This window comes from Thunnus thynnus, chromosome 1 (assembly GCF_963924715.1).
Source record: "Thunnus thynnus chromosome 1, fThuThy2.1, whole genome shotgun sequence".
NCBI lineage: Eukaryota > Metazoa > Chordata > Actinopteri > Scombriformes > Scombridae > Thunnus > Thunnus thynnus.
The window spans coordinates 34,141,867-34,168,282 of record NC_089517.1 but is presented as its reverse complement, the minus strand read 5'-3'; the positions used below and the strand labels follow the sequence as shown (position 1 = coordinate 34,168,282).

The 26,416-nt window shown below is 40.5% G+C and overlaps 4 protein-coding genes across 6 annotated transcripts in view; 2 read left to right on the top strand and 2 right to left on the bottom strand.

Annotated features, from left to right (window-relative positions):
• Positions 1 to 2,281, top strand: part of LOC137189006 (uncharacterized) — a 48,964-nt gene extending 46,683 nt beyond the window's left edge. The window contains 3 exon segments of the mRNA XM_067598628.1: positions 1,343 to 1,445; positions 1,613 to 1,920; positions 2,006 to 2,281. Coding sequence (XP_067454729.1) covers positions 1,343 to 1,445; positions 1,613 to 1,920; positions 2,006 to 2,115 — 521 coding nt within the window. The 3' untranslated portion in view covers positions 2,116 to 2,281.
• Positions 2,282 to 3,593: 1,312 nt separating this feature from the next.
• Positions 3,594 to 5,945, bottom strand: LOC137187343 (zinc-binding protein A33-like). The gene has a single exon (XM_067596173.1). It carries the CDS (start codon positions 5,868 to 5,870, stop codon positions 5,085 to 5,087), a length of 786 nt encoding a protein of 261 aa, XP_067452274.1. The 5' UTR covers positions 5,871 to 5,945; the 3' UTR covers positions 3,594 to 5,084.
• A 2,600-nt stretch (positions 5,946 to 8,545) lies between these two features.
• On the top strand, positions 8,546 to 16,237 carry slc7a6os (solute carrier family 7 member 6 opposite strand). Its single transcript, XM_067596161.1, has 5 exons — positions 8,546 to 8,785; positions 9,606 to 9,935; positions 13,765 to 13,971; positions 14,353 to 14,485; positions 15,350 to 16,237. The coding sequence occupies exons 1-5, from the start codon at positions 8,597 to 8,599 to the stop codon at positions 15,478 to 15,480; spliced, it is 990 nt and encodes a 329-aa protein (XP_067452262.1). The 5' UTR covers positions 8,546 to 8,596; the 3' UTR covers positions 15,481 to 16,237.
• On the bottom strand, positions 16,234 to 25,437 carry slc7a6 (solute carrier family 7 member 6). Of its 3 annotated transcripts, none has more exons than XM_067596135.1 (10): positions 25,298 to 25,437; positions 21,764 to 22,346; positions 21,532 to 21,657; positions 20,748 to 20,892; positions 20,540 to 20,663; positions 20,331 to 20,434; positions 20,067 to 20,163; positions 19,635 to 19,784; positions 18,099 to 18,282; positions 16,234 to 18,007 (listed from the first exon to the last, which is right to left on the bottom strand). In XM_067596135.1, exons 2-10 carry the CDS (start codon positions 22,251 to 22,253, stop codon positions 17,940 to 17,942), a joined length of 1,488 nt encoding a protein of 495 aa, XP_067452236.1. In that variant the 5' UTR covers positions 22,254 to 22,346; positions 25,298 to 25,437; the 3' UTR covers positions 16,234 to 17,939. The 3 variants fall into 3 exon arrangements, with proteins under 3 accessions (XP_067452236.1, XP_067452249.1, XP_067452242.1); XM_067596148.1 differs by lacking the exon at positions 25,298 to 25,437 and adding an exon at positions 25,111 to 25,255; XM_067596141.1 differs by lacking the exon at positions 25,298 to 25,437 and adding an exon at positions 22,941 to 23,528.
• Positions 25,438 to 26,416: the final 979 nt, after the last annotated feature.

The following is a 26,416-nucleotide window of genomic DNA, read 5'->3' as shown; positions in this document are numbered from 1 at the left end:
GGTGTTGTCTTCTGATGTACTGTTGATCAGTCAGACAAATATCCAAATTAATATTGCCTGAATTAGACTGATGTATGAATGTTTGTTTTTTCAGTGATAATTATTTATTAGAATTATATATTATAATACTGTGACGACATTAGTGAAAAACAACCACCACTGCAGAAATATGAAACATATGGTGTCTTGTAGCATGCACAAAAGGACAGTAGTATCACGATGAGGGCAGGATTACCAACTGAACTACCCCAGGCCCTGAAGGCCCCTATATTCCTTTTGTATCAGTTGGTTCTATATACAATATCAGCTGAAATGTTGAGGGGCTTAAACCTGCAATAATTTTTTTTTTGGCCACAGTGGAAACAAGCTGTGTAAACTAACATGTTTTCCACTGACAAGTTGATATAACAATCTTGTTAGCAAACTGTTGCTTATTTACACATTCAGCAGATACTAAGCAACATTAGCATTCATTAAGAGAGATATTTCTGTCCACCTGATAAATGTAAATCCAATATTCTCTCTCCTTTTAACTCTGTTGTTGTTTGTTGCAAACTCCTGGGAAAAAAAAAATCTGTCTCTTTGGCTACTAAATGCTCACCAGCTAATCCTCAACTTTGTCTGAGCAGGTAGCGTACAGTGGGTTTATTAGAGCTTTGTTCACTGAAAACAGCTTATTGCAGCTGAAAATGACACTAATGAATGCAATGAACCAAAATAGTAAGTTGCAAGCTGTAAAACCAAAACAAAGAGCTGAAAGATGCTAAATTGCAGAGTCAGGTGAAAATCCTCCTCAAGCAACACCTTTCACATACTAGTACTCATTCCATACTAGTACTCATCCACATACTGGTAGATCCATTATTAATATAAAACTTTTGATAATAACTGCTTTAAGGTGGCTCCTACATTATTAACGGTCTAGTGGAGCACTGTGTCAAACTTTACACAGCACACATCCCTTTTAACAAATAGTAAGTCTGCAGGTTAATGACTGTGATATACATTTCCGTTGGCTGCTGCAGGCAGCTGCACCAAAAGAAATAGCAATGCAATAAGAGTAAAAGAAGTCTGCAGCAGATGTAATGAATGCAAGTTTCAAAACAAGGAAGGAAATGTTTGAATATTAACGGTTGACTTTTTGTTGGTCTCAGTCATTGTACAGTAAAATGTAACCAAAGGTCCTTTGAGTACCTTGAACTGGAAAAGATTCTTCTCTATGTTACTTAGACAATGACTTTAATTCAAAATCTTAATGTAAAGGAATTCATTTGCACCACCGCAGATAACCATACAGTCAGGGCTTGTTGGAATAAACTCTGTCTTTCATGTCTTTATGCAGGTCTTCCTACACTGATTGCAGTGGCTTGTGGGATTTCAGGTGTTTATGGGAAATACAGTCTGGAACTGACTGATGCTAACAACTCCAGTTCAACAGTGCAGATGTAAGAAATCAAGATTCATTGTGACAATTTTCAATATGCACCACATAATGGATTTGAATTCTTAGCAAGTGCACATTGTGATTTCAACTTTGCTATTTATTCACTGTCCTCAAGCAGGTTATTTTTTAATTGTCTCTCTGATTCTTCTTTTTTAAAATACCCTGCAGGTGCTGGATGAGCAGTGAGTTCCCACAGAGGCTTTTGGTCAGCTACATCACTACTGTGGCCTTTCCATGCCTGGTGATACTATATAATTCCTGCATGTTGGGACTGGTGGTGTTCAAGCTGTGGGGGCGTAAGATAGGTGACGGTGGCTGGAACAAGATGAACAGAAAGAAATGGAGCAGACTGTGGAAGGATTGTGCCACAGTGCTGGGCCTCAGCTGTGTGCTGGGGTTACCTTGGGGATTAGCCAGCACCACCTTCATGTCCCTTGCTGGGATATACATCTTCACTATACTCAACTCCTTGCAGGGTCAGTATGTGCAGGATGCTCACATATAAAGTGTTCTGTGTTTACATGTTTGCTGGAATTGACAGCTTTTCTTTTCTCCTCTCAGGTGTATTTGTGGTCCTGTGGTCCATAGCTTTGACCTGTGCATCCCGATCCAATAATAACTCCTCAGTCAAAGACTCTTCCTCTCAGAAAATGATGACTACTAGTTTATAGTATAATAACTGAAACAGCTAAAACAACTGTATTATTTATCCATTACCTATATTAGGTCTTTGCTGGCCTTTGGATTCCAGTTTTATGCAGCTAAATGATAACTTACAATAATTTTATTTGTTGATGTCTTCCTGCTTCTTTTAATAAAGATAGAATTGAAAACCATACATCAGGTTATTTATCTATGGCATCACCACCTGGGCTGGTTTTTGCCGATATAATTGTGACTAAATTGGAAAAGACTATATTTACATTTCTGCCATAAAATGATATGCCTGTTTTGTCAATGATATTCTTGTTTTGGCCAGACATCGGTCTGTCCCAGGATTCTGGACTGTTAAAATGCTTTTCATCCACATTTTGTATTCACTGATTCATTTTCTAATACTGACACTATTCATTTCCTAGACCTAAACTTCAGATCTAATAATGAGATCTTCATATTCTAAATTATGACACACAGGACAATATATTCATTTCACCAGCTTTATTTCTTAGCAAGACTGAATCTCACTGATTAGAACTTTAGTGTCTTGAGTCAAAAACTCTGTAGTCCTAATCAATTAAGTCTAGAAGAAATATTATATACAAGATCATGACAAAATTGTGGTAGGACAAACCATTCAAGTAACCTCAAGACAGACTGTTGTCCTGAGATATGGATTCATCTATTCCACAATTTACTGGAAAACTTGTAGAACAAATCTTAAAAGATCACAAAAACCAAGAGGAATCTAACTATAGAGGTCAAGTTCAGAATGTGGGACTTTAAACTTTAAAGTATTTTAAAGTTCTGTTATAAATCACGTCAAATCTCCAACACAAAATGCTGCTTGATTTCCAGATAAGATAAGTGAACATGTAAGAACATAATGAAATGAATTCAAACATCTAACTGCTATAACGAAACATCCTGATGAATCAGGCTTGACACCTGGAACAAGGCTGAAGACAACTCATGAAAAAGACGTTAATCTATGGACAATATGCAACAACCCAGATATAATTTACCAGAGTAAATACTTAGTCATCCTACTTCTAAAAAACATTGGTCATTAGCAGAAAATGAACTTTCCTCGAACTGTGGTTTCAAAGCTTCTAAGGAACTGAAGTTGTTGACGTGACATTTAGAGCTTTTGGTTTTGATATTTATTGATGTCCAATCTTGCAAGCAGTCTAGGCCTGTGATGACATCATCAGCCTAACTGATGCAACTATGTAATCACCATTTAGTATTACTAGTTGTAACTTCCTGACACCTCCAGCTTCTCCTAATGATGGTTTAAAGTAACACCAAAAGCTTGGAACTGTAATAATGCCTCTATCCTTTTCGGAGAGATTTTGGTTTTTGTTATATGAATTGTGATCTGTTGCTTTGTACCTCAGGCTGGCTGTTACACAGGTTCAACTAAATACTCAAGAAACTATCACACTCAAGAGATACCTTAGAAACTAAAGTATTTATCAGACCCAGATGATTAAATAATCACAGACTTTTAATTATGTACAAAAAAACTGCACACAAAAGACATACAATGCAAACATCCTCTCTCACATACGATGTAGAGACAAACCTTATGCAAGTCAGCTAAAACAAATGCAGTGTTTAAGGTTTCCATTCAGGTTGCATGTGCTGCTGTGTGGTGGCAGTTGGGCGCCATCTGTTGGGTTTTTAGGTTCCAGTATATACCAGTATTCACAAAGTCAATCAACCAAACTTTCAAATAACAAAAAGTATCTAATGTAAAATGAACTCAGTCCTGTGTTTTTCTGCTCCGTTATTTTATCATTAGACAGACTAACAACCATAAACTACATTAGATTAGATTTAAGTAACACAGTGAAGTGTATGTTATTTGCATCACCTAATTTTCTTTTTCTTTAATGTAAAGTTTTGTTCTCAAAAGGACACCACTATAGATACATTTATTGCCATGGAAAGATATAAACCGAAACTATATCAAATATAATAATACATTTCTTTTGATGATCTGTTTCCTGTTTCTCCATGGATCAATGGGGTGAATAATGTTTCTCTTTCTCTCATTTCTCCTTTCTTAATAAATGCTTAAAACAGCCACTGGAGCTTCCTGTTAGTGCTGTCATCATAGTTTTAGTTTCTTCTGCCAGTAATTTAGAGTCAGTCTGTTTGGTAATTCTCAGGCTCTGGTAAGGTTTGTAATTATCACAGTATTTCTTCCTATTGAAATTATTTTGATAACCATTTCTAGTGATTGTGCAATAAAATTGGGTTTAAATAATACATGAATAAACATATTACTCCTTTAGTACTGAACTATGGTCTGACAGATCTGTTAAGTCCTAAATTTACTAAAGAAACCAGAGAACCAGCTAATAAATGTGTTCACAGTGCATAGACATGAAGTGGAAAACTGGGAGTAAACAACATTATTTCAAAGCAAAACTTGATTTATATAGCACATTTCATTCCAGATGGAGCACAATGTGTTTCACAGAGCGTGAGCTACCACGGAAGCTGCAGCCAGAAAAACTATGTAGGTAATGTACAAAATAAAACATCAGACATAAGTAAACACAGTTAAAACAAACACATAAATAACACATGTGAGTTACAAAAAACCATTTAAAAAGTAGGAATAAAATAAAATAAAATAATAATTAAGACCAACCTAGAGTAATGAAAAGCGCAGCTGCCTTCTGGAGTAGCTGCAGCTGATCAAGATGCTTTTTTCGTATTCATTACAGTAGTCTAGCAGTAGTCTGTCAGCATCCTCCTGGGATAAAAAGCTCCTTACCATCACAATATTTCTTAAATGATAAAATCCAGTTATAATTACGCTGCTATTACTGGAACATAATATTCTGACATAATTGCTACATGAGCCTTTGATAAAGTTTCAAGCCTTGTTGGATTGTTTCATTATTAGCACTTCTGTGACTTTACCTTAAATGATAAGAAATCATTTTCTGGAAAACAAGCGACACATTCAGTCAGTTTTAAGGACAGCAGAGATCCTGAGAGGGGCAGAGTTGTCACCATCATCATTAAAACAAGGACTGAAGAATGGGTAGAGTTCGTCACTGAAGGAGCAACCGGTGAAAGAGTAGATAATATCTGCAGCATCGATATCATAAAAGGTGACCAGACCCTCCTCGTAATCCACAAACACTCCCACCTTCAGAGGCCGTGATTTCAGAGAGAGGAGGACATCGGGGTCGGCCAGAGCCATGTACTCATTTCCATTCCTCAGCTGCAGAGTCCAGTAGCCGGCCTCTGGGCTCGATGTGATTTCTCCCTTCCTGTTGGCCGACCCGCTGGCAACTCCTAAATCCCATTTCGTTTTCCCTTTAACTTCCACCTCATAGTAGAATCTGCCAGAAGAGAAACTCTGCTTTCCCAAGACGATGACACAATATGAAAATCTCTCTGGGTTGTCTGGGAGATTCTTCTCTACATTGTTGTGATTGACTTGTTTCCCATCGTCAGACAGGATGAGTTTGCGATGTGCTGTATCGGGATCGAGAGTTATGTCCGCTGCGTACTGCTGCACCCTCCTCAGCTCAGCTTCAAGCAGCTTCTCCATCCCTTTGCTGAGCGTTTCTTTGAGCTGAGACACAGCTCTCACCACAGTTCCCCCAAAAGATGGCTGACCGAGGCTGACTTTTGTCCAGTCCTTTGTGGGTAGAGAGGCGTTCAGTGAAGGGAACCGTCGGAGGAGTTGGAGGTGGTCTTTGGAGAGCGAGAGCAGCTCCGCCTCAGCATTTCTCTTCATCAGCTCTGAGATCTCCCGATCCAGCTCTTTGATGAAGCTCTCGGCCTGCTTCGCTGTGGTTTTCTGCTTCTTTTTGATCGTGGTCCGACTCAGTGCAAAACTGGCAAACACACATGCGGTCGGTTTTGCAGAACAGCTCCATTATTTCATTGTGCTTTGTACACATCCTGTCCTCAAGGTTCTCCAGAGGATCAATAAGCGTATGTCTCTTCAGCCCTGATACTGTCTGATGGCGCTCCAGGTGAGTCTCACAATATGAGGCCAGACACACCAGGCAGGACTTGAGGGCCTTCAGTTTGATCCCAGTGCAGACGTCACAGGGAACATCTCCTGGTTTAGCACGGTGTTGCTCTGAGCCTTTCTTTACAACCGACTCTCTGAACTGAGCAGCCATCTCCGATATGAATATATTAACATGCAGCTCAGGTCTTTTGTCATAAAGCTTTTTGCACACAGGACAGTGACATTTTCTGTTGATTCTCCAGTTTTCAGTGATGCAGTTTTTACAGAAGTTGTGTCCACACGGTATGGTGACAGGAGTGGTGAACACATCCAGGCAGATGGAGCACAAAAAGTTCTCCTCAGACAGCAGACAGGTGGCAGCTGACATGTTGAACACACTGAGAGCGAGAGTAAAGATATGAAAAAACAATTTTCAGTACTGAATTTAAAAAATACTTGTTTTAAAAAGAACAATGTTCAGGATTAGTCGAAGTACATTTGAATTATTGTCTTCTAGAAATGTTCATTTATCAAGAGCAGTGTCTTTCAGAATACAGCATGTATGTGTTAAAATTGCAAAGCGTAAAAATTGCACTTACCTGTATGTATTTATGTAACTTCTCTGTTCTTAAAAAAGGCAGACTAAACCAAGCTTTGAATTGTCTTTAGAAGCAAAGACCTGTGGTGACCGCAGCCCAGCTGTCACTCTTTAAGAAACCAGTAAGTACACTGGGGGATGTGTTACTCTTCTTTTCAATGTTGCTTCACCTCCTCATAGGCTTAAACTTGTCATGTGACTACGCCCTGAGGACAAACAGCCTAATATCTTTTCTTCTGTCCTAAGTGACCAGCCCTAGAGCCCTCCTGGCATACACAAAACGTGCACAGACTACTGCCAATGTTGCTCAGCAAGACTTACCAGATTGTTGATGTAATGTGACCGCAAATCACATTTTACACTACAGGAATGTGAAAGGAAGGAAAGATGAGCTGGGAGGGCAGTATGAGTTTCAACACATGATTTAGAAGACACATGTTAACACAACAAAAGTTCACACACTTGATTTTAAAATCAATCAGAATTTGAGCTTAAAACGTACATTGGTGTCCGATTGTTAATGCAATTCTCAACATTTTTCCTTGGTATTCACTGAGTTTTTGTTGAATTAATTGTGAGACAAAGAACATCCCGAATGACGATGATTTGAATCATTTAACATCAGCTGTTAGGTAAGTAAATAGTTCAGTTTTCTTAACTTCAGTTTCAGTTTTTGGTACATCTGAACACTGTGTGCTCTCTCCGCAGCCCCATGCACAGACATCTGGTTCAAAATTTGTAGTATCACTTCCTCCCTAAATATATCAGATGTAACTAAGCCTTCAGCAAAGGGCCATATGTCACAGATCTTCCAATTTCAACAAATTCAACAAGATGAACTTTTTTCAAGCGCCGCAAATATAATATGTCTACAGGTATCAGAAGAGAATTATTTTAGTCTTTATAAAAGTATTTATCTTAGTAATTTGTACCAAATCAAATTAATTCATTAATAATTGATCTATAATCTGTTTCCTAAAATTATTAAAGCATGACCTGAAATTACTTAATTCATTCTCTTGGCTGTCGGGTGGGTTTGAGAGTGAAAACCAGCCAGTAACTACATTACAGCCAGTTTAGTGTCAAGAGTGTGCCAGCTAAATAATTATGATTTCTTATAGTCGATCAGTTAAACACATTTTAAAAATTCTAAATCTAAATTATGCACTAAAATAGTATTTATTAAAGATTATTAATTGCGCAAAGTAACAGTTCCGCTTGTATATACAGTATTGTGTTCAAATGATAACTTTTCTGTATTCATTTATAACTGGAAAAAAATGACTTTTTAAAATATGGACAAGTTAAATACTTTCTAAAAGGGTGTATATTTTTTCCTTTTTTTTAGTCCCCACTTATAAGGTTTCTTTGTATTAGCCTGACCACTTTCCCTGTTTAATTTGAAGACATGCTGCCAGTGTGTCCCACTAATTAAACTCAGGGAACTGGTTGGCCAGCCATTATCCTCAGTCAGCTGGCCAATGAACTCATCATCCTTTAAAACATAAACTGCCAAAGACAAATGATGTTAACATGATAGGAAAACCCAACTGAATAACAAACCTCCAAGTTTAAAAGCCTTTTAGAAGATTTTTTTCCAAATCTATTTCAACATTTTATTTATCTAGTCTCCATTTAAAGACACAATAATGAAATAGAATTATAAATTGGCACATTTAACAACGATTTGGCTTTTGGATACCATAATTTAATTGTAACATAAACGTTTCTGTGGTGGCACAGTCGACTTCAAATAATGAGCTTAGAACACATTTTAAATCGAGTGAACAAATCAAGTAATTCGATTACTAGAAGTTTCATGACGTCTGCGGTATCCAGAAATAAAGGCGGAGTGAGAGCTCTCGCCTTCTCCTCTTCTCTGAGTGCCAGGCAGACTGAGGACAACATGGATCCAAACACGACGATTCTGAGAGTCAAGAGAAAAAGGGGCACCGACCCCGCGGATGCTTTGTTGCTGGCATGCAAACGTATCCGACCGGAGACGTCCCAGAGCACCGGCGAGACGGTACCGGAGCCCAATGAAGCCGAGGTGGAAAACTCCGTCTTCAAACTCGTGGCGACCGTAGCGACGCAGGTAAGAGGCCCGCTGGTGCATCCGCAGCTAACCGGGCTAACGTCAACGCAGCTGGCGGGGGAAAGGGTTAGGAGTGCCTGTGGGTAAATTCAAGTTAGTTAACGTATCGGTACAAACGCAGCTGGTTTAGTTAAGTTGACTGACCGATAGGAAGCTGATTTTGATAACTTAAAATGATGTTTGTCGTTGGAAAAATAATGCGCCCTCTGTGTTAGCTGTTGTTAGCATAGCGCTCAAGCTAACTTGAATCAATGCTGTCGTCAAACAGTGGCCTCTGCTAGCTGCTGTCGTTAGCTCATTTTGTTGATGTTGAACGTCGTTGTGACGTGTTTGCTGGCCTGTAAAATGGTTTTACTCAATCCAAAATCAAAGCCAGTCGTATGATTGGCATGATAATGTATTTAAATGTACATGTCAACATTTTCACGTAAGTCACATCCATCACCTAAGCGAATTATTTCAGTTTGTAAACATCACAAGGCCTTCACTTTGGGTTTATGATATCACTCACGAGTTTGATTGTTTCATTTCTGCCGTGACTTAAATAGTCATGTTCTACTTCTTCATTGTGTTTCTGCTGACTGTCCCCATCTGATGCAGCAAGTGTTTTTTTTTTTTTGTTTTTTTTGTTTTTTTTAGTGATGCAGTGAAGATTGGGTATGAAAGTAAAGCATGGGTGGTGTGTTGTTCTTGAAGGTTTATCACCTGACACATGTTTGTGTTCATTCCAACCTCAAGGTGCTCTAAACTAAAGCTAGATATCTGTTAATTTCTGTGTAAGAGCACTATAGATTATCACCTCCTGTCATCTCCTCCCCAGGATGCCCCCGTTCAGACGCAGGTTCGACAGGCCTTGGCCCGGCCTCGCATGGCCCATGCGCTGCGCCCATCTGCTGGCAGTTCACAACGGATCACCGGGGACCTACGGAGCACAAAGTGGAGCACCCGGAGGGAGGAACGCTACAGAATACTCTCCAGCCACCGCACAGGGCTGCCGAGCCCAGCTGAGCAGCAGGATCCCCAGACAGATGACTCTGAGAGTGTAGAGGAACCCGGGAAACACCAGGATAAATGTTTGGGTCTTGGTGAAATCCAGGTGGTTGATCTCATACATGAGGATGGACAAGGCGAGGACAAATCATCTGGCAAGGTGAGTTGAGTGTTATTGTAGCTGGACGATAAGGGATGGGTATTGTTAAGATTTTGTCTGTATCTTTTGTTTCTACTGCTCATTTAAATTGATCCATCTGAATAGTCTAATTGACGGTCAGGCAGAAGTTTGTGTCTTGAAGTTTTGTTGCTGCTTCACTTCCCACAAAGTAACAAAAATGGAAAGAACAGGAAATATGTGGTGTTACTCCTGCATTATTAGAAAAACAAGCATGTGGACTTAACACGATTAATCAGGAATATAAAGATGGTGCTGTGGTTAAGATGCATTACTTCCCTGGTTCAGTTCCATCCAGGAACCTTTGTTGTATGTGATAACCATCTTTCTGTCTCAACTATCAACTGTTCAATCATGGCATAACCCAAAAAACCTACAGAAAGTAGGACCGGAAAATGGTGGAAAAAGTGATGCTGATGGTGTTGCTTTGTGAAGGAAATAATAATTAATTGAGCAGGGCTCTGTATCAAAATCCTGTACCCTCAGGGTACAATTCAAAAATGGATGTATACTAAGGATACTTAGACAATACACAGGCTGCATAGTGATAGCGGCACGTTAGCAGAGCAGCAGCAGCGCTTTCAGTCCTCTGTCTCTGTATACACACAATACGGTGCCTGAATGCACCGTATTGTGTGTAGGTCAGTGGCAGTGCTTTAGACCCAAACATAGACACATGAAAAGAAAACAGATTCACAAATGCCAAAAATCAATTATTAAAATGATGATGATGATGATAATAATGTTAATGTTATGTTGATGGAAAGGAAAAAGGCCGAACTCGATTAGTGCAGCTCCCAGGCGGTGATGAAAATAACAGTGTGCTCAGTCTGTTCCACCTCAAAAAAACCATGAACCCATTCAGTGTGTTGGACAGTAATGGCTTTCCCCAGAGCTAACAGTGCAGCAGAGAGGCTGATCTCCACTGCTGGAGACGTGATGTTATAAACAACACAGCAGAGCACTCTTCCCCCTCCTCTTACTTCACAGCATACACACCAAATTTGTTTTTTTTACAAAAAAACATGTAACCAGCAAACCCACCAATCTGTACACATTTTGTGTAGCAGGTGACGCAGTTTGCTGATACGATCTTAACGATTAAACTGCACAAAAAGCTGGTGACGCCTGTGAGTTCGATTGTGCACGTCAAGTCTAATTGCAAGAGGCAGCAGCGGTTAGCCTGCCAAAAAGCAAAAGAAGAAGAGTCCGACCAATCATGGCATCGGATTCATTCCCCTGCCTTCACCCGGATGTCAAGTGGGGGATGATCATGATTGACAAATGCATGATGTCATTTCCAGAGACTGCGAATCAACAGCAACACGACATTGATTTTTATCCCTCATGTTCCCCCTCCTCACTCCTGCTGGCTGCTCTCTCAAGTCAGAACGGTTCTTTTAACTCCTTTTGCAAAGCTTAACGGACTGAGGTGGATGTGGAAAGTTGAAATTGCAAATTAAGTTAACACAGATCTGCCAACCTTGGGGAAAATATTTAACATTAATAACATTAGCCTAACATTATGTAATTTGCTAGCTTGCTTGTTCATGAGGCATTTAAGTTGGCAAAGTAACGTTAAGTAATATCCTCTGTCTCTCGCTGATTGTGAAACGTGACTTTTCATAGTACTGTATTCATAATTATTATTATTATTGCAGCCAAAGCCATAACTATAATGAGAGGAGCAGATGATGGCACGACGGGGAAGGGGAAAAAAGCGAGTGCATGTGCGGCAGAAATAACGTTACCAGGAGGTGTGTGTGTGTGTGTGTGTGTGTGTGTGTGTGTGTGTGTGTGTGTGTGTGTGTGTGTGTGTTGGCACTGTAGTCTATAACTTTGCCTACTCTAGGAAAATTTCAGGGAAACACGTTTATTGCAAATCAAGTCAAATATGTAAGGAGGGAGTTTCAACAGCCATGTTCATATTCAGCCTGTCATTAGGTCATCATTCAGTAATAGGCTGTCTATAGTGAGAACAGTTGTATTAACCAGCTCTAAAATATTTATTTCATCGTAGCCACAAAATGGTCTGGGGCAGGTTTTAGGTGAAAGACAAACGGGCATAAATGACCAACTGACAGTTTTGGCGTCTGCAGATATTTTTGTAAACAATCTGTTATTGGTATCAAGAATTTTCATCTGAGTGTATCTCTCACTTTTTTTTGTCTGTTTTGAATGCTGTGAGTATGCAAATGATGTGCTGTGATGCGTCTGTATGCAAACGATGTACAATAATTCATTGCGTGCATAGCAGTTATTTGCATCTGACGCATTCAGGTCACTGCAGTAGTACTCAAGAAATTCATCTGAACCAGTTATATTAGTTAATAAATGACACTTTCATTTCATTAGTCTCATTCAGGCAGAAGACTGTAAGATGCTTCCAAATGAATGCAGTTAACTTTTTTTAAGTTAAAGAGCTGCTTTCTCTCACACACTTTTATCCGGTGATAGTGACCTTCATCAAGATCTTAACTGCCAGGTATTTTTTTTATATTTCATTTCAGTGGACTACAGACACTGAACTACTGGACTAAGAGACTAAAATAGTGTCCCCTTTTCTATTCATTCAACCAAGAATCGATGTGCAATCAAATCATGAGATTCCCAAAGAATCCTCCCTCTAATTCCTGAAGACTTTGAGGCTGAGACTAACCAGCCCTCCTCCTGTTCCAGGAGTACCTGCTGAGCAGAACAGAGTTAACAGAAATGTTGAAGTCTGCTTTGTCTGTCACAGTAATTAAATGGAACTGAGTAGTAATTTTATACAGTAAAACTCCCATCTTGACAAAGGGTGAAAACCTAATGCAATTTTTATTGTGTAAAAATGTTGACGTGTAGCAGGAAAGCAACTATCTATATTGGCAGTATTGATGATGTGTGAACAATGGTGACGTCACACTGGTCAGGGTGGAGGATGGGCTATACTGATCCAGCAGCAGATTTCTTCACACTGTCCAAAACACTGCACATATTTGTCACAATGTCCCTTTTAGGTTGCTGGTTTTACCATTTCCATTACATGTACCAGTGGCAATCTGGGAGATCCCCAAAGATTTTCATTTAAATAAATGTCTGTTAGGTCACTATCACTGAATGAAGTAACACTATGGTGACTGAGCCCATGGACTGCTGATGAACGCTCTTGCATTTTCAGTATTATGATTATAAACCAGGTGTCAGTGGCAACTTTCCCATGATGCATTCAAATCACAAGCAGCACAGTTGATGCATTTTCCATCATCCAGTGTTTGATCCACCACAGAGGGAAGCTAATGCAACAGACTCACTCTTCAATTCGCTTGTGTGTGTGCTCTTTACTTTTTTCCTGGTCTCTGCTAGCATGACGTCACACAGCAACACAGTTGGTTCCCTTGGAAGAGGTCCAAAAACACACCTGCAATTACAGTTTATCACCATATGGTGCCGCCACAGACAACGAAACACACCTTCAAACACATCTTAACCTGAACTCCAGTGTTTTAACCTGTTTGGCATAGCGCCATGCTTACATCCCTTATCAGTCATTCATCCTGTGGAGAGCCCTGCACTGTGAAAAGAAAGGTTGGAATAATGTTAGACTTTCAACAGAATCATAGTGGATGTTTAATAGCTTATGAAATAATTGTTGAATAACGGTTTAATCCAAAGAATAGATCTGCGGGGTTGTGACAGAAGGTGCAAAAAATCCTGTTTGTTGTGTTGCATTAACTGCCTTTGTTAATGTGTCAGAGGTTATCGGTCAACATTGCTAATATGGATGACCTCACTAGTGATTAATTTATCCTCTCACTCCATTTTTCCAAAGACGCAGACCCCAGACCCAGAAGTGATCCTGTGCAACAACACAAAGCTGCTGCGGGAGCGTCTGAGCATATCTGGGGAGAGAGCCGGGGAAGAGCACCGGGAGCAGGAAGATGACTACGTCTACGATCTTTACTACCAGGAAACAGTCACACCCGGATGGATCCAGGACATCCTGTCTGTCAGGGCCTACGCTGATGAGGGAGAACTGGTGTGTGTGGATGGATGGGCGGACAGATGAATGAGTGCTGAAATCGGAGTGAGTGAATGAATAAATGGGTGAAGTAGAGGGTAGACATGGGGGAGGTTCACACCTGTCACTACTAGATTCCTTAGAAATGTGTATTTGGATAAATGAGCCAGAGTCAGCTGGCATGCAGCTGCTCTTCACTTTATTACAGTCTCATGCTCAACAGGTGACTCACAGGTTTGGACAATGGAACAAAATGATCGCCCTCTAGTGGTCATTCAGGGTTATGTATAAACCATGTGACTGTATCTTTATTATTAACAGTTTCTCACAAGACACTAAAACCAATAATGAATCAACAAAAACAAGGCTATCACATAAATGGGTCTTTGTTTATCTCAGGTGCCCGACCTTGTGGTTCATGAAGAGGAGGTGTATGAAGATGATGACGACGAGAACGAAGAAGGCAACTGGAGGAATGACTACCCTGATGAGGAGAGTGACTCAGACAGCGACAGAGAGGAGCGCTACGGTGGTACGTCCTCATGCTGCTTCACTTGTTTGTCAGTTATATAAGACTGTAGGTTTGAACCCAGTATCACCACAGACTGTGAAGGTATTATGTGGCAGTAAGTTACACTACACTTCTGTCATACTGAAAGCTAGCATGATGTCAGCTCAGGTGTACTGTGTTGGTGCTGTTTGCTTTGCAGCTGTGACATTAGTTTGGTTTCACACTGCAATGTCCATTTTAAACAAGGCCAGATAAACTGTCACTACTTTTTAATGCAGCTTTGCACATCTGCTCTTATTTATTAGTGAAAGTGTTTTAGTTACTTGCAAAATAGTCTTAAAAACCAACATGAAAAATAATTGATAAGATTGTGGCTCATGATCCTGCCTGGAAAAATTCTGATGATATTTTTACCAATCACCCACCCCTACGTTCCACCGTCACATTAATGCTCGTCACTTAAGGTGAATTTTCCAATAAAATATCTAACTAGCAACCCTATTGGTTGGTAAACCCAGCAGCCTGTTCCACAAGCTCCCCATACTGCCATTCTGATTTCACAAGATCCCCATATCTCCATTAACACTAAATCTAAACAGGACAAAAGTAGACAGGAGTGCTCCGTGAACACCTTGTCTCCGTTTTGTTCCTTTTTGTTCACATTATGAGACGTGTCAGGCAAGTCCCGACACATCTCAGCCACTTATAAGACCGAGATATGAACCATTAATAACCGACAGATCATCACAGAAGTGTGAGTGTGCCTGGAGAGACAGCGATGACTGTTCCCAATAATCACTTCAGTTACAACATGCTTCCAAATGCCATTTAACCGTCCCTCCAGTCACTCATTGGCTGATGTCGCTCTGCCTTGTGTGTGTGCAGGTTACTGGGAGGAGGAGCACTCGTACAGCCGGAGGAGCTGGGAGCGCTACCAGAGGGAAGTGCTGCATGAGCGTGGTGAAGATGATGACGACGACGATGATGATGATGGGAACAAATATGATTCCGATTGATCTACCCCTTTAACCCATCTGTCTGTGGATCCCCTTTTCATGAATAACACCATACTCCATAGACCTCTGTGTAGGGAAAACAAAACATCAGAAAGGCACTTATGTGTAGCACTCATCACTGTTAATAATGAGGTCCAATAACAATCCCCTATGCATCAAAACAATACATTCTATGTGCCAATGTTAAAAATTGTGACTGAACCACAGAGCATTTAGTCCTCTCACTGTTCAGAGAATTGCACACGTACCCTACATCAGGTCCATCCCTCTCTTTGCTACACAGATGTTGAAGGAGCAGGTGTTATTTCCAGCAGGACCCAGTGTCTTTTTTTTTTTTTTTTTTTTTTTTTAAATCTGTGGTGGAGTGAATTTGTGTGTGTGTGTGTGTGTGGGTGTTTGTTCAAAGTGGATGTGTGTGTGTTAGAAATGTTGCACATCAGTGTGATTTGCCTCGTATGCTTTGTGCTGTTAACACTTCTGTTAGTGAGATGTCTCGGGCCGCGTGTGGTTGCAATTTAGGGTGTTTGCATTTTGTGCATGGTAGTGCGTGTACGTACAATTGTGTGTTAGATTTTGCATAATGTGAAAGCGTGGTGCATAATTTTTTTTTTTGTTGTGGGTGTGTGAGTTTGGTTCAGAAATTCTCCCTTTTTGAAATTCCGATTGTTTCTCTTGAATGCTTGTTGAATTAAAAAAAAATACAACTTTTTTTTTGTAAATATGTAGATGTGTATAAAAAGAAAGCTTTCAAAATAAATGGAAAACATCTGGATGTCATTTATTCCTGCATAATAAACATACAGACTGGTTAATTTACATATTAGTTGCACAAACCTGCTGGATAGATCAGTTTACAGAATGAACACAGGATGTAATTCAATATCCAACAAAAGTAAACAGTGCTATGATCCACAACTTTAGAGGTCTATATGTTTCACAGATGAGAGATTCGTTGGAAGTGCTGGCCTGATGTTGCCTGCTCATTTTCCCAAGGCTGGAATAGTCTTCTTTTTATGATCGACAGTCGACGTCCCAGAGGTCACAATAGGAAATCAGTACCAGTTGGTCCAAAATTGTCAGAGATGCATAAGTTGTTTGAGCAGAACTGTCCTAACCTGGTCATCAAAGCTTTCAGTTCCATTAATGTTTTAAAGTTTATGAATGGTGCAAAACGACGCACTAGGTTCAAATCAAGAGCTTTTAAGTTTGATTTCTGTCTTTTGAATAATTCAAAATGTTTTCAGTCTTGATCTGTGGGCATGAGCCTCGTCATACAAATGCTAATTAATTTAATATTTATATATTCATTTTAGTTTTTCTCCTCATCAAATTGTATCCAGATTCACGAATGAAATGACAAGAATTGGATGTAAACTGCAAGTGTAGAAAAAAAAAAAGGTTGTAAATGGTGATTTCATTCACTCTCAAATGACAACTCACAGGAGTGAGTGTAGGAGGCTCCACAAGTATCTCAAGTCCTCTGACTGAAGCCAAACCAAGCAGTGATTCAGAGATAGTTGACGATACTTGAAAATGTGGGACAGGATGTGTAAATGCTGCACAACTGGACATGATTTATAAATACAAAACAAAACTACGTTAATGCTATTTTGTCCAAAGTCTGAACATCTGTTGATGTCTCGAATAATTGGACAAATTGAAAACTGTAAAGAATTAAAATAAATTGATTTAGTGCTACACAGTTTAAAGCAAAGCTACAGTTGCCTATAGTGTTGGACTGGATCTTGCAGACATTTAACTCACCCCGCCAAAATGCTTGAAACATTCACCAGTCATTAAACATAATGGAAAAGAACCAAATGCTATGTGTCAAACATGTAGCATCAAGAATAATAATATGGGCAACGTAGCAGCAGACAAATATTTTCTTCCCTTTTTTTCATTCAGGAAGTGAACATGAACATATTTCTTACAATAAATCCTCTGGTTAGATTAAGTACTTTCTCCTGCTCACATATACTGCACACAATCCCATCCCTCTGATAAAACATCCATTTGACAGCATATAGTTGCATCATTATCAGGTCCCTGTTAAATCTCACAGGCGCATACTGCTCAAAAAGCATATTTACAATTACCGGTTGAACTAACAAGGCAAATCATTTATAATGGAGGTCATTAAATAGTGTGAATTTAAACTGTATGTAACAATATCCACTATATGGAGTATAACACTATAACAGCATCTGTGCGTTAGGTAAAAATTCCTTGACTGTCCTTGAATTTCAGTGTGAATCTGCGAGTGAACATGTGCGTCAATGGCAGCGTTGTCAGTGTTGTAAACAAGTCAGTTAAGTCTGAAAGCTTCGACGTAGTGTACAGTACAATAAAAAAAAAGTCATAGATCCTTTATTTTCCCCCCTCACAGCAGCATCCCTTGTCTGGTCCCCCTGGTGGCTGTGAGGCTGCAGAGACTTCTGGGTAAAGTGTTCGGAGTGCTATTCACTTTTGTCCATCTCTGTCAGTACACAGTAGCAGCTGTACTGGGTGAAATGAGTCAGAGAACCTGCAGTGACAGACAATAACATGTTGTTGAGGGTAAGAAATAACCAATATGACACAAGTGTCTTGAGATACAGGATGTGGGGTAGACTCACGCAGTAGCTTAGTGATGATAGGCGGTCGTTTGGACTCGGGGAGATAGACGCCTAGGAAGTAGACAGGTACACCTGACAGGGCGATGGCAATGCCGATTAAAGAGTTGAGGGTGTCGCTGTAGAGAGGCACGGCCACCAGGAACACCGCACACATACAGAAGACCACCGGATACAATAACGTCAGCTGCAGAGAGAGAAATGAGGAGGGAAACCGTGAGCCACAGAAACAACAAAAAACTTTCTGTTGATTTATTTGTACTATGTGGAAAGATTCTGCTGAATTTTAGTTATTTGTTCTACTATTTCTTTTTATAGTTTAGTTGGTGTCACATTCCATAAAAACTTTTAAGGGGCGGCTGTGGCTCAGAGTTAGAGCGGGTCGTCCACCAATCAGAAAGTCGGTGGTTTGATCCCCGGCTCCTGCAGTCTGCATGCTGTGCTGAAGTGTCCTTGGGCAAGATACTGAACCCCAAATTGCTCCTGATGGCTGTGCTATGGGTGTGTGAGTGTGTGTGAGTACATTAGGTTCTCCTCCTGATATGCACCTTTACCACTGAGCTCTGTTTTGTACATAAAAAAATGAACGTGTAGAAGTAAAGTGCACATAGCGATGCAGAATGTCACTATTTTCATTTTATTCATCTGTGATTCTTAGCAGCAGTTCATACTGACAGATCAGGTGTATTTAATATACCACATACAGTACAACATGCCAGTAGAAGCTACAAACTGATGTCACATTTCTTCAGTGTAGAAACTCTCATTTACTCCACAGACAATCATTAGTGATATCTGTATTAATCGTGATGGCTGCTGTGCCATGAAGGCCAATGTAATACAGTAATCAATTAATTTGATTCATTACAGCTTGTATGGCTGTAGATTAATATCAATAACAATGAGTCTCTCTTTTTATTAACATCCAAGTTGCTTTTCTTTCTGTTTACAGTATGCAGCAGCTTACTGAAGAGTTTTAATGTTTAAGTGATAATCTGCTGTTTTCAGCTATTTCATTGCTGAATCCTTCTGTAATCTCAGTTTTTACAATATTCTAGACAAATGAAAATAACTGAAACTCATACAGTATATGTAGGGTTTGAATCATTCTGACTCTGAACAGGTGTATTGCTGGGGACCCTAGGAAGTGCAGTGTCGAGTGCGAGCTCTGTATAACTGAATCATTATTAAGAATTATCACATTTTGACAGAGCGTTTCTCTTTTACCTGGCGCAGCTTTTCTAGCCTTTGGTTTAACGGCCCAGGAAATTCACAGACCAACTGCATGTGTTGTAAATCTTAAACATGATGCTACTCAGCCAATCAAATCTGTGCATTCCCATAAGCACTGTGACTGAGACACGTGCACACGGGAACTTGAAATTTTTACTCTAAGAGTACTTTATTATTTATAATAATAATTTTTATCCGTTAAAGTAACAATAACAGACGCCAAGCAATCCACACATTTTCAAGAGGCACTGCACCAGTTAAACCTCGATTTCAGAACATAGCCTAGTTGTGATTGGCTGGTCTTACCTTGAGAGGTCTGGGTCGGTCAGGTTCCTTCCAGCGGAGGTAGATCTGTCCGGCGATGGACAGTCCCATGAAAAACCAGTAGCTGAAGCTGTAGTAGTTGATCAGTTGAAAGACATCTTCCACCGTCAGGTAGATCAGTGACATGATGCACTAAACGGTGGATGGATGGAGAAACAATGAGAAATTACATAACTGAGGTGTTTGATCAAATTTAATTTTACTCTTTTACCTTAATGAAAAATGTGTTTAGCCTTCTCCAGCATGGAAAGCAAAGATTTAAAAACTTTTTGTAATTTAAAATTAGTGCAGTTTCACACAATCAGCCCATTTATGAGGAGGAGACTCTACTCTACTGTTAACAACCACTACAAAAATGGAAGATTCCTGTACTTCCTCCACTATACTTTACATGTAATTGATCCGTATTCATACATTGAAGATGAGAGCAGGGATCGGAGTGTATCTCTGTATGTGGATCATGGACAGAGCGTCTGGAAGGTGACCCTCACGAGAGCCCACAAAGAACAACCTGAACACAACAAACATGCATTAAGATGAATACCATGACGCCATTCTAAGAGCTGGACTTTTATGCTGCAAATGAATCACAACAAAGCAGCAAGACTGGATTAATAATCATTATAAAACAACCACTGCAGATTTTTTGCAACTCTAACTGATGCTTTAGTGTTCTACCTGGATGCAGCTATAATGGAGGCGTTGAGGCCTCCATAGCAGGACAGAGCCACAGCGATGGGGATGGTCCAGCTCATCACACCAAGCGTATGATCTGCAAACGTCTGATTCAGACACACAAAGCGCTTTAGCGAGTGCGTTTTCAGCTACTAACACACACATGCATCTTGTCATCCATCTCGGTCCTTCTGTGCTGCTGTCACACTCACCACTGCCACTGCGTCACTAGCCAGTATAGCACTGATGTCCAAAATAGCATAGTAGGCCACATTAGTCAGGATGTAGATGATGGTGACGATGGGCATAGAGATGGCGATGGCCAGCGGCAGGTTCCTGTAGCACAAGGTTGTTGGATTATAATCAACCTCTGGAGTTATTTGGTGGCTCCAGGAGTCAAAAAAAAAAAAGAAATGTTACCTCTCAGGGTTTTTGATCTCCTCTGTGACAAAGTTGAGGGTGTCCCAGCCGGAGTAGGAGAAGAGGGCAGAGTAGAGCGCCAGCGCGATGTCGCCGGGATCTGTAGACGATCCGTGAAAGGCGGATTCAAAGTTGGTTGTGTAACCTGAGACAGAGACACAACATTTAAATGAGCAATCGGGGACATTTTATAACATCAACAAAATGACTGTGGGTTTATTTTCTTAAGTCATAGAGATTTCAAACTCCTTATATAGGCAGTTTGGTCTGTAATGTTTCAGCAACTGGTTTTCAGCCATGACAATATGCCAAAAAAATGGCACTCTCCCTCTCACACAGACAAACACACATGCACGCACGAGCTGTCCACATGCTCGTGCATGTATGCAACAATTAGCTCACAGAGGGTTTGCCTATTAAGACTGAATATGGTTCATGTCACCAAATATTTCAATACAGACTGATAAAGTCTTATTATTTTTTTGTATGACAGTGCAACATCATTTAAAATATGTCCAAGTGATCCAAAACCCATCAATTCTCCTCTCACATCACAAATCCTTTTTTTTTGTTGTTGTTGCCACAAGCAAAAAGCTGTGTGGGCTACAGATGATCACAGTGCAGGTGGGTGAGTGAGAGTAGGTGAGATTGTGGAGGAGAAGACATGTTGGCTGGTGTCGTTGAGCTTATCCATGCCCTAGATCTTTCCTTTTAACCGTGTTGAGGCAAACAACAGCACTGCAGCACTCCTGACAGTTATGACCACTGTCATGACACCGCTCACCCTGACACAGCTTGACGATTCCGGTGACGATGATGACGATGAGGGCCGCTACCTTGGCGTAGGTGAAAATGTCCTGCACGCGGGTGCCCCACTTCACATAGGCGGAGTTGATGAATGTCAGCAGGCCTGGGGGAGAGAGAGAGAGAGGAAGGTTGCACAGATGTTAAAGATATTGTGTCTTGTCTTGTAAGAACAAGCTAGAGTGACGTGTGCAGACGGCAGTGGGACTTACATATACATGCTGCAGCGATGAGTCTGGCTGCTGAATATGGTGGTTCACATGTTGGGAAGAGCGGCTGTACCAGGTAGTTTGCGAACGTAATGGCTATGACCGCCTGGCTGGTGGGCTCAATAATCAACAATGATGTCCACAAGCGGATAAAGGCAATGAAGCCACCGAATGACTCCAGGATGTATGCATAGGAGGCCCCTGATTTGGTGATGGTGGTGCCCAGTTCAGCGTAGCAGAGGGCCCCCACCACAGAGAACAGGCCCCCAATGACCCAGATGACTAGCGACAGCCCGTAAGAGGAGCTGTAGATTAGCACGCCCTTGGGGGAGACGAAGATGCCAGAGCCGATCATATTACCTACGATCAGGCTGACTCCGTTTAGCAGCGATATCTCTTTTTTAAGCTGCATGCTCTCCTTGGGCGGCTCCAGCAGCTGGGAAGAGTGGTCGGCACTGCCGTTCATCTTCCTGGAGTCTTCACGGTCGGTCATGGTGCCGTCGTGTCGGGGCTGAACCAGCGGGAAGTGAGGACCAGCTGTGGACGCTACAGGCCCTGCTCCCTTTCTGGCAACCTCTGGAACAACCTGTCCAACACATTCAGGAGAAACAAGTTAATGCCGTTGAGTCAGAATGAGAAGAGGAGGGCGTTTAAAATGTACCTGAAACAAATGACTACAAACAAACCAACTCAAAATGTGAATATTGGAGCTGATAATGTCGTTATTAAAGGACATGTGGCAAAATGTAAATACGGCAACTAGTAAACTGTCAGAAAATGTCTTTCAACTCATATGTCATCAACAAAACATCAGTGAAAAACATCTGTATTATTTTCAGGAACACATTAACTAAATTAGATCTTCTTTTTTTTTAAATAAATGACATTGTCTATGATTTTTTTTTGCCTGTTTGACAAAGAATGAACTGATAACAAGCTAAAAATCTACTTCCATCACCAGATTCTGCCACGACAACCCCCCCCCCCCCACCTCCCCTCTGCTTTTATATGGCAAGAAAGCTCAGTGGGTCACATACTGGCATTCATGGTTAGCTGAACAGACATGAGGAAAACACCTCAAAATGTCTTTTCATTTCAATTATTAGAGTTAAAACATTACTGACGACCATATTTAAAAGACTGTCATGTCTTATAGCTCACACAAACAAACAAGACATACCTCCTTTATAATCTCATGTTTGCCAGGTGATCACATGCTATCAGTTTAAGTTATTAAGGAACATGTATTTGTGATATTGGGCTGCAGATGTACTCTGATAACCAGCTGAACTATCAGTTGAGACTTGTAGAGAGATGAAGTGACATGTAGATGAGCAGGTTAGAAGTGCAGTGCTGTATGTAACGTACTGTAGGTGTGGAATGTACAATCTACAGTTAAATAAGACACCTATAAATCAGACTGAAGGCTCTGCTATCACAACGGGCCGGTGCTCGCTTGTTGTCTGTGTGCATGTGAGCTGCATGCTTCAGTTCAATCATTAGGCATCTGTTCCACATGCGCAAACTCACCGCAGCACCACCTGTTTATCTGCTGGTAAACACACCGATCAATGACTCAGACAACAACAACACCGCTGTTAACGAGAACTACTCAACAACAGACATCCTACCATACACATCAGTAACACATCAGTAACAGAGTTTGTGTGAAGCCTAGATGAAAGCAACAGCTCGTGTTACGTGCTCGGTGCGCAGGTGATGGTGGTGTGAGGGTTTATATATGTATGTGTGAACTCAAGTGTGTGAGGCTGTGAAATGTGGCGACCGTTCAACTCTTTGTTAACGGTTGTGAGGAAGACGTAGCACGCTGTGAGTGTGATGTACAGTAAACGTTGTAATCAGGAAATCAGAGCTGAAGCAATTTATTTATCATTTGACTGACAGAAGATGAACTGGTTTCAGCTACAAACTACATAGATCATTTTGTAGCTTTATTAGTCTCTTGTGTCCTAGAAAGTGAGTTCTTTAGCATCTGTGGTTGCGTGCTATATGAGAGCTGTTTACACACTCACACAGTAACCAGAGACAGGCCCAGTATAGGAGGAGCCACAGCCAGGTAAACATGACAGAGAGCTGCACATAATGACAACTATTCATCTACTCCTCTGCTCTTCTTTTTCAAATCTGTGACACTGACACATCCCCCCCGCCCCCTCCCCCCGCCCCAACTAGAAACAACTAGAAACAACTAGAAACCAACTCTGTTTTCAAACACAAATGTCATTTACATGAATCACAACAACCACTGATAACTGTTTCAGAGTTGGATGGATTGTAACCAACGTGCTCCACAAGCAAGTTTACATTTCAGCATTCAACTTGAAATGTGTAACTGTGTCAGCTTCTACAAGCCTTAACTGTTTACGCTAAACACATTATATTCTAATAGGCATCTATCATATATGAATAGACATCAATGGGTGTGGAATGCTCTGCTTACAAATGTCATAGGCTGAAGTTTATGGAACAAGATTGTGATAAAAATGTGGATAAATCCTTTCAGCGAGTAAAGGGAGGGTGGTGATGAGTTATCTCTGCTGCTACCATCGATCTGATGACCTAAACCAACCAGGATGAGCTCATTTCAGTTTTTAAGGCTGGACCAGCAGGGATCGGTCTATTTACTGATATGATATGAGATTTATGTTAAGTGAGTCGTGTCTGTCACATTAGAATGAACATGATTATAAGAGATAAACATCTTTAACAAAGCCCGACCGGCGTCTCCGTAGTGAAGGAAACAGTGTCAAGTTACACTGAATTACAAAACCTGACTTCCGTATAAGACTTTCAAAATAAAGCCACAATCATATGTTGTAGTTTCTGAGGAAAATGTTTCGTGTCTTACTGAATATATAAAGATAATTTCACCTGTGTAAACCAAACCCACATAACGTTGTATCACATATAATCTATACGGGGCACGAGGCAACCGGAGATATAGCGGAGCCCCGTTAAAATAGTAAAACGGGTAAATATGGCAAAAAATGAGAATAAAGCACGTAGCGTCATTTTTCTGTTAACAGACAGTTATAATACAAATAATAATACAATAAACATTAGACAGGGATAATAACTTCATAATAATGACAGTGCTAACATTACTAACTATCTTACTCTATATAAAGGAGCAGTTCGCTTAACGTCAGTAACGTCAGGTAAGCTGATGCTTTGTTCTGACTCGTAGCTAATGTTTCCGCAGCTTTGATTCCTACATATGCAACCCAGAGAAAATATCTGCATTCACTTCACTTTTAATGTTTGTGACAGAATACACAAAGCGAAAAACTGCTCATTCTGGCTTTCATTTTGAACGCGAAGCCGCTCACCTCCGGTATTATCGCGGCTATCTGCAGTTAGCTTGTCGCGGCTCCCCAAAAAACAAATAAAAACGGGACTTCCCTTTTGTCCCGCAGGTAGCTCTGTCCTCGACGAATACACGAATATAGTTCTTGCTGTCGCACAAAACGTTATTGCTGAGCGGCAACGGTTTCAGAGTGGGTTTTCCAGTCTTACCTGTGCTGGTTTTCCTCCTGCCAAGTGTTTTTTGACAGCCAGCCAACACGGTGTCCGTTGGCAAACGCATCAGCACCCGTAAACAACTGAGTGCTGCTGCCGCTGCTGCTGCTCCGTGGATACGTCATGTGACGCTGCTGCGCTGCAGGAGCATCGTATGACTTCACTACACTAGACACATACATGCTGCATGTGTTGGGATTATTTTCAGATCAGAACATTTCTTCACTTACTGAAAAACCCATTTTGGTTGTCATGATTTATATGCGGTGCTGTATCCCTGAAACATTGTGTTTGTGTATTAGATTTCCAACACAGCTTCATTATGGAATGTATATAGGGCTAAGATTTTTATAGAAAAAGTGTCACAATACTGAAAATATATATGTTAACAACTATTTGTAAGCACTCTGGAAGCCAACATTTAATTATAATTTTTTTTCTTTTTTATCATATTGTTGTTACTAGCTGATTTGCCACTTTCCTCATCATTTCTCTTATATTATAGTACCATAAACAGTCCTGTGAGATTGCCATTAAGACTAGCGCTGCTAGTGTGTGAAGAACAGGCGTGTAATTAGAGCTGTCCTGCTAGGAGCATGGGGCAGAGGGGATGGGCCTTTGAACAGTATGTCCCATTAGCATGTTAGTGAAGTGTCAGGGATGGTGCAACACACACACACACAGATGCAGGCAAACTATGGTTTTGCGGAGGGAAACACAAACTCAATACTGTGCTGGCATGAAGTACAGGAGCCGTTCATAGAATACATTTTACTAGATAATGGGTAAAGAAATGCTGGAAGAGGAAAAAACACAGCAACTATTAGTTATATTAAGTGTTAAATATATTATTTTAATATAAAAAGTCATTTTACTGTTACTCTTTTTATTTTTATTTCAATTTTATCTTAGTTTCAGAGCAAGGATTCAGGATTCCAGGTTAGCTGACATATTACCAATAACAACAAATATTACAATTACCATCTTAGAGAAGCTGTCCAGTGACAGACACACACAGAGAAGAGTGCCGCCTGCAGACACACTGACACCACAGCAGTAAGAACCTACAGTATCAACACCAATCATGAATAACAGTAATTGTACTGTAATGCTTAT

Excerpts from the sequence above, each read along its gene's own strand:
- slc7a6 (XM_067596135.1), bottom strand. The coding sequence starts at position 22,253 with ATGACCGACCGTGAAGACTCCAGGAAGATGAACGGCAGTGCCGACCAC. Across the intron at positions 21,658-21,763 it reads CATCGCTGCAGCATGTATAT|GCCTGCTGACATTCATCAAC; the intron begins GTAAGTCCCACT and ends TCTCTCCCCCAG. Across the intron at positions 19,785-20,066 it reads TCCCTGCTCTCATCTTCAAT|TGCATCATGTCACTGATCTA; the intron begins GTATGAATACGG and ends TCCACCGTTTAG.
- slc7a6os (XM_067596161.1), top strand. The coding sequence starts at position 8,597 with ATGGATCCAAACACGACGATTCTGAGAGTCAAGAGAAAAAGGGGCACC. Across the intron at positions 13,972-14,352 it reads ACGCTGATGAGGGAGAACTG|GTGCCCGACCTTGTGGTTCA; the intron begins GTGTGTGTGGAT and ends TGTTTATCTCAG. Across the intron at positions 14,486-15,349 it reads CAGAGAGGAGCGCTACGGTG|GTTACTGGGAGGAGGAGCAC; the intron begins GTACGTCCTCAT and ends GTGTGTGTGCAG.
- LOC137187343 (XM_067596173.1), bottom strand. The coding sequence starts at position 5,870 with ATGAAGAGAAATGCTGAGGCGGAGCTGCTCTCGCTCTCCAAAGACCAC.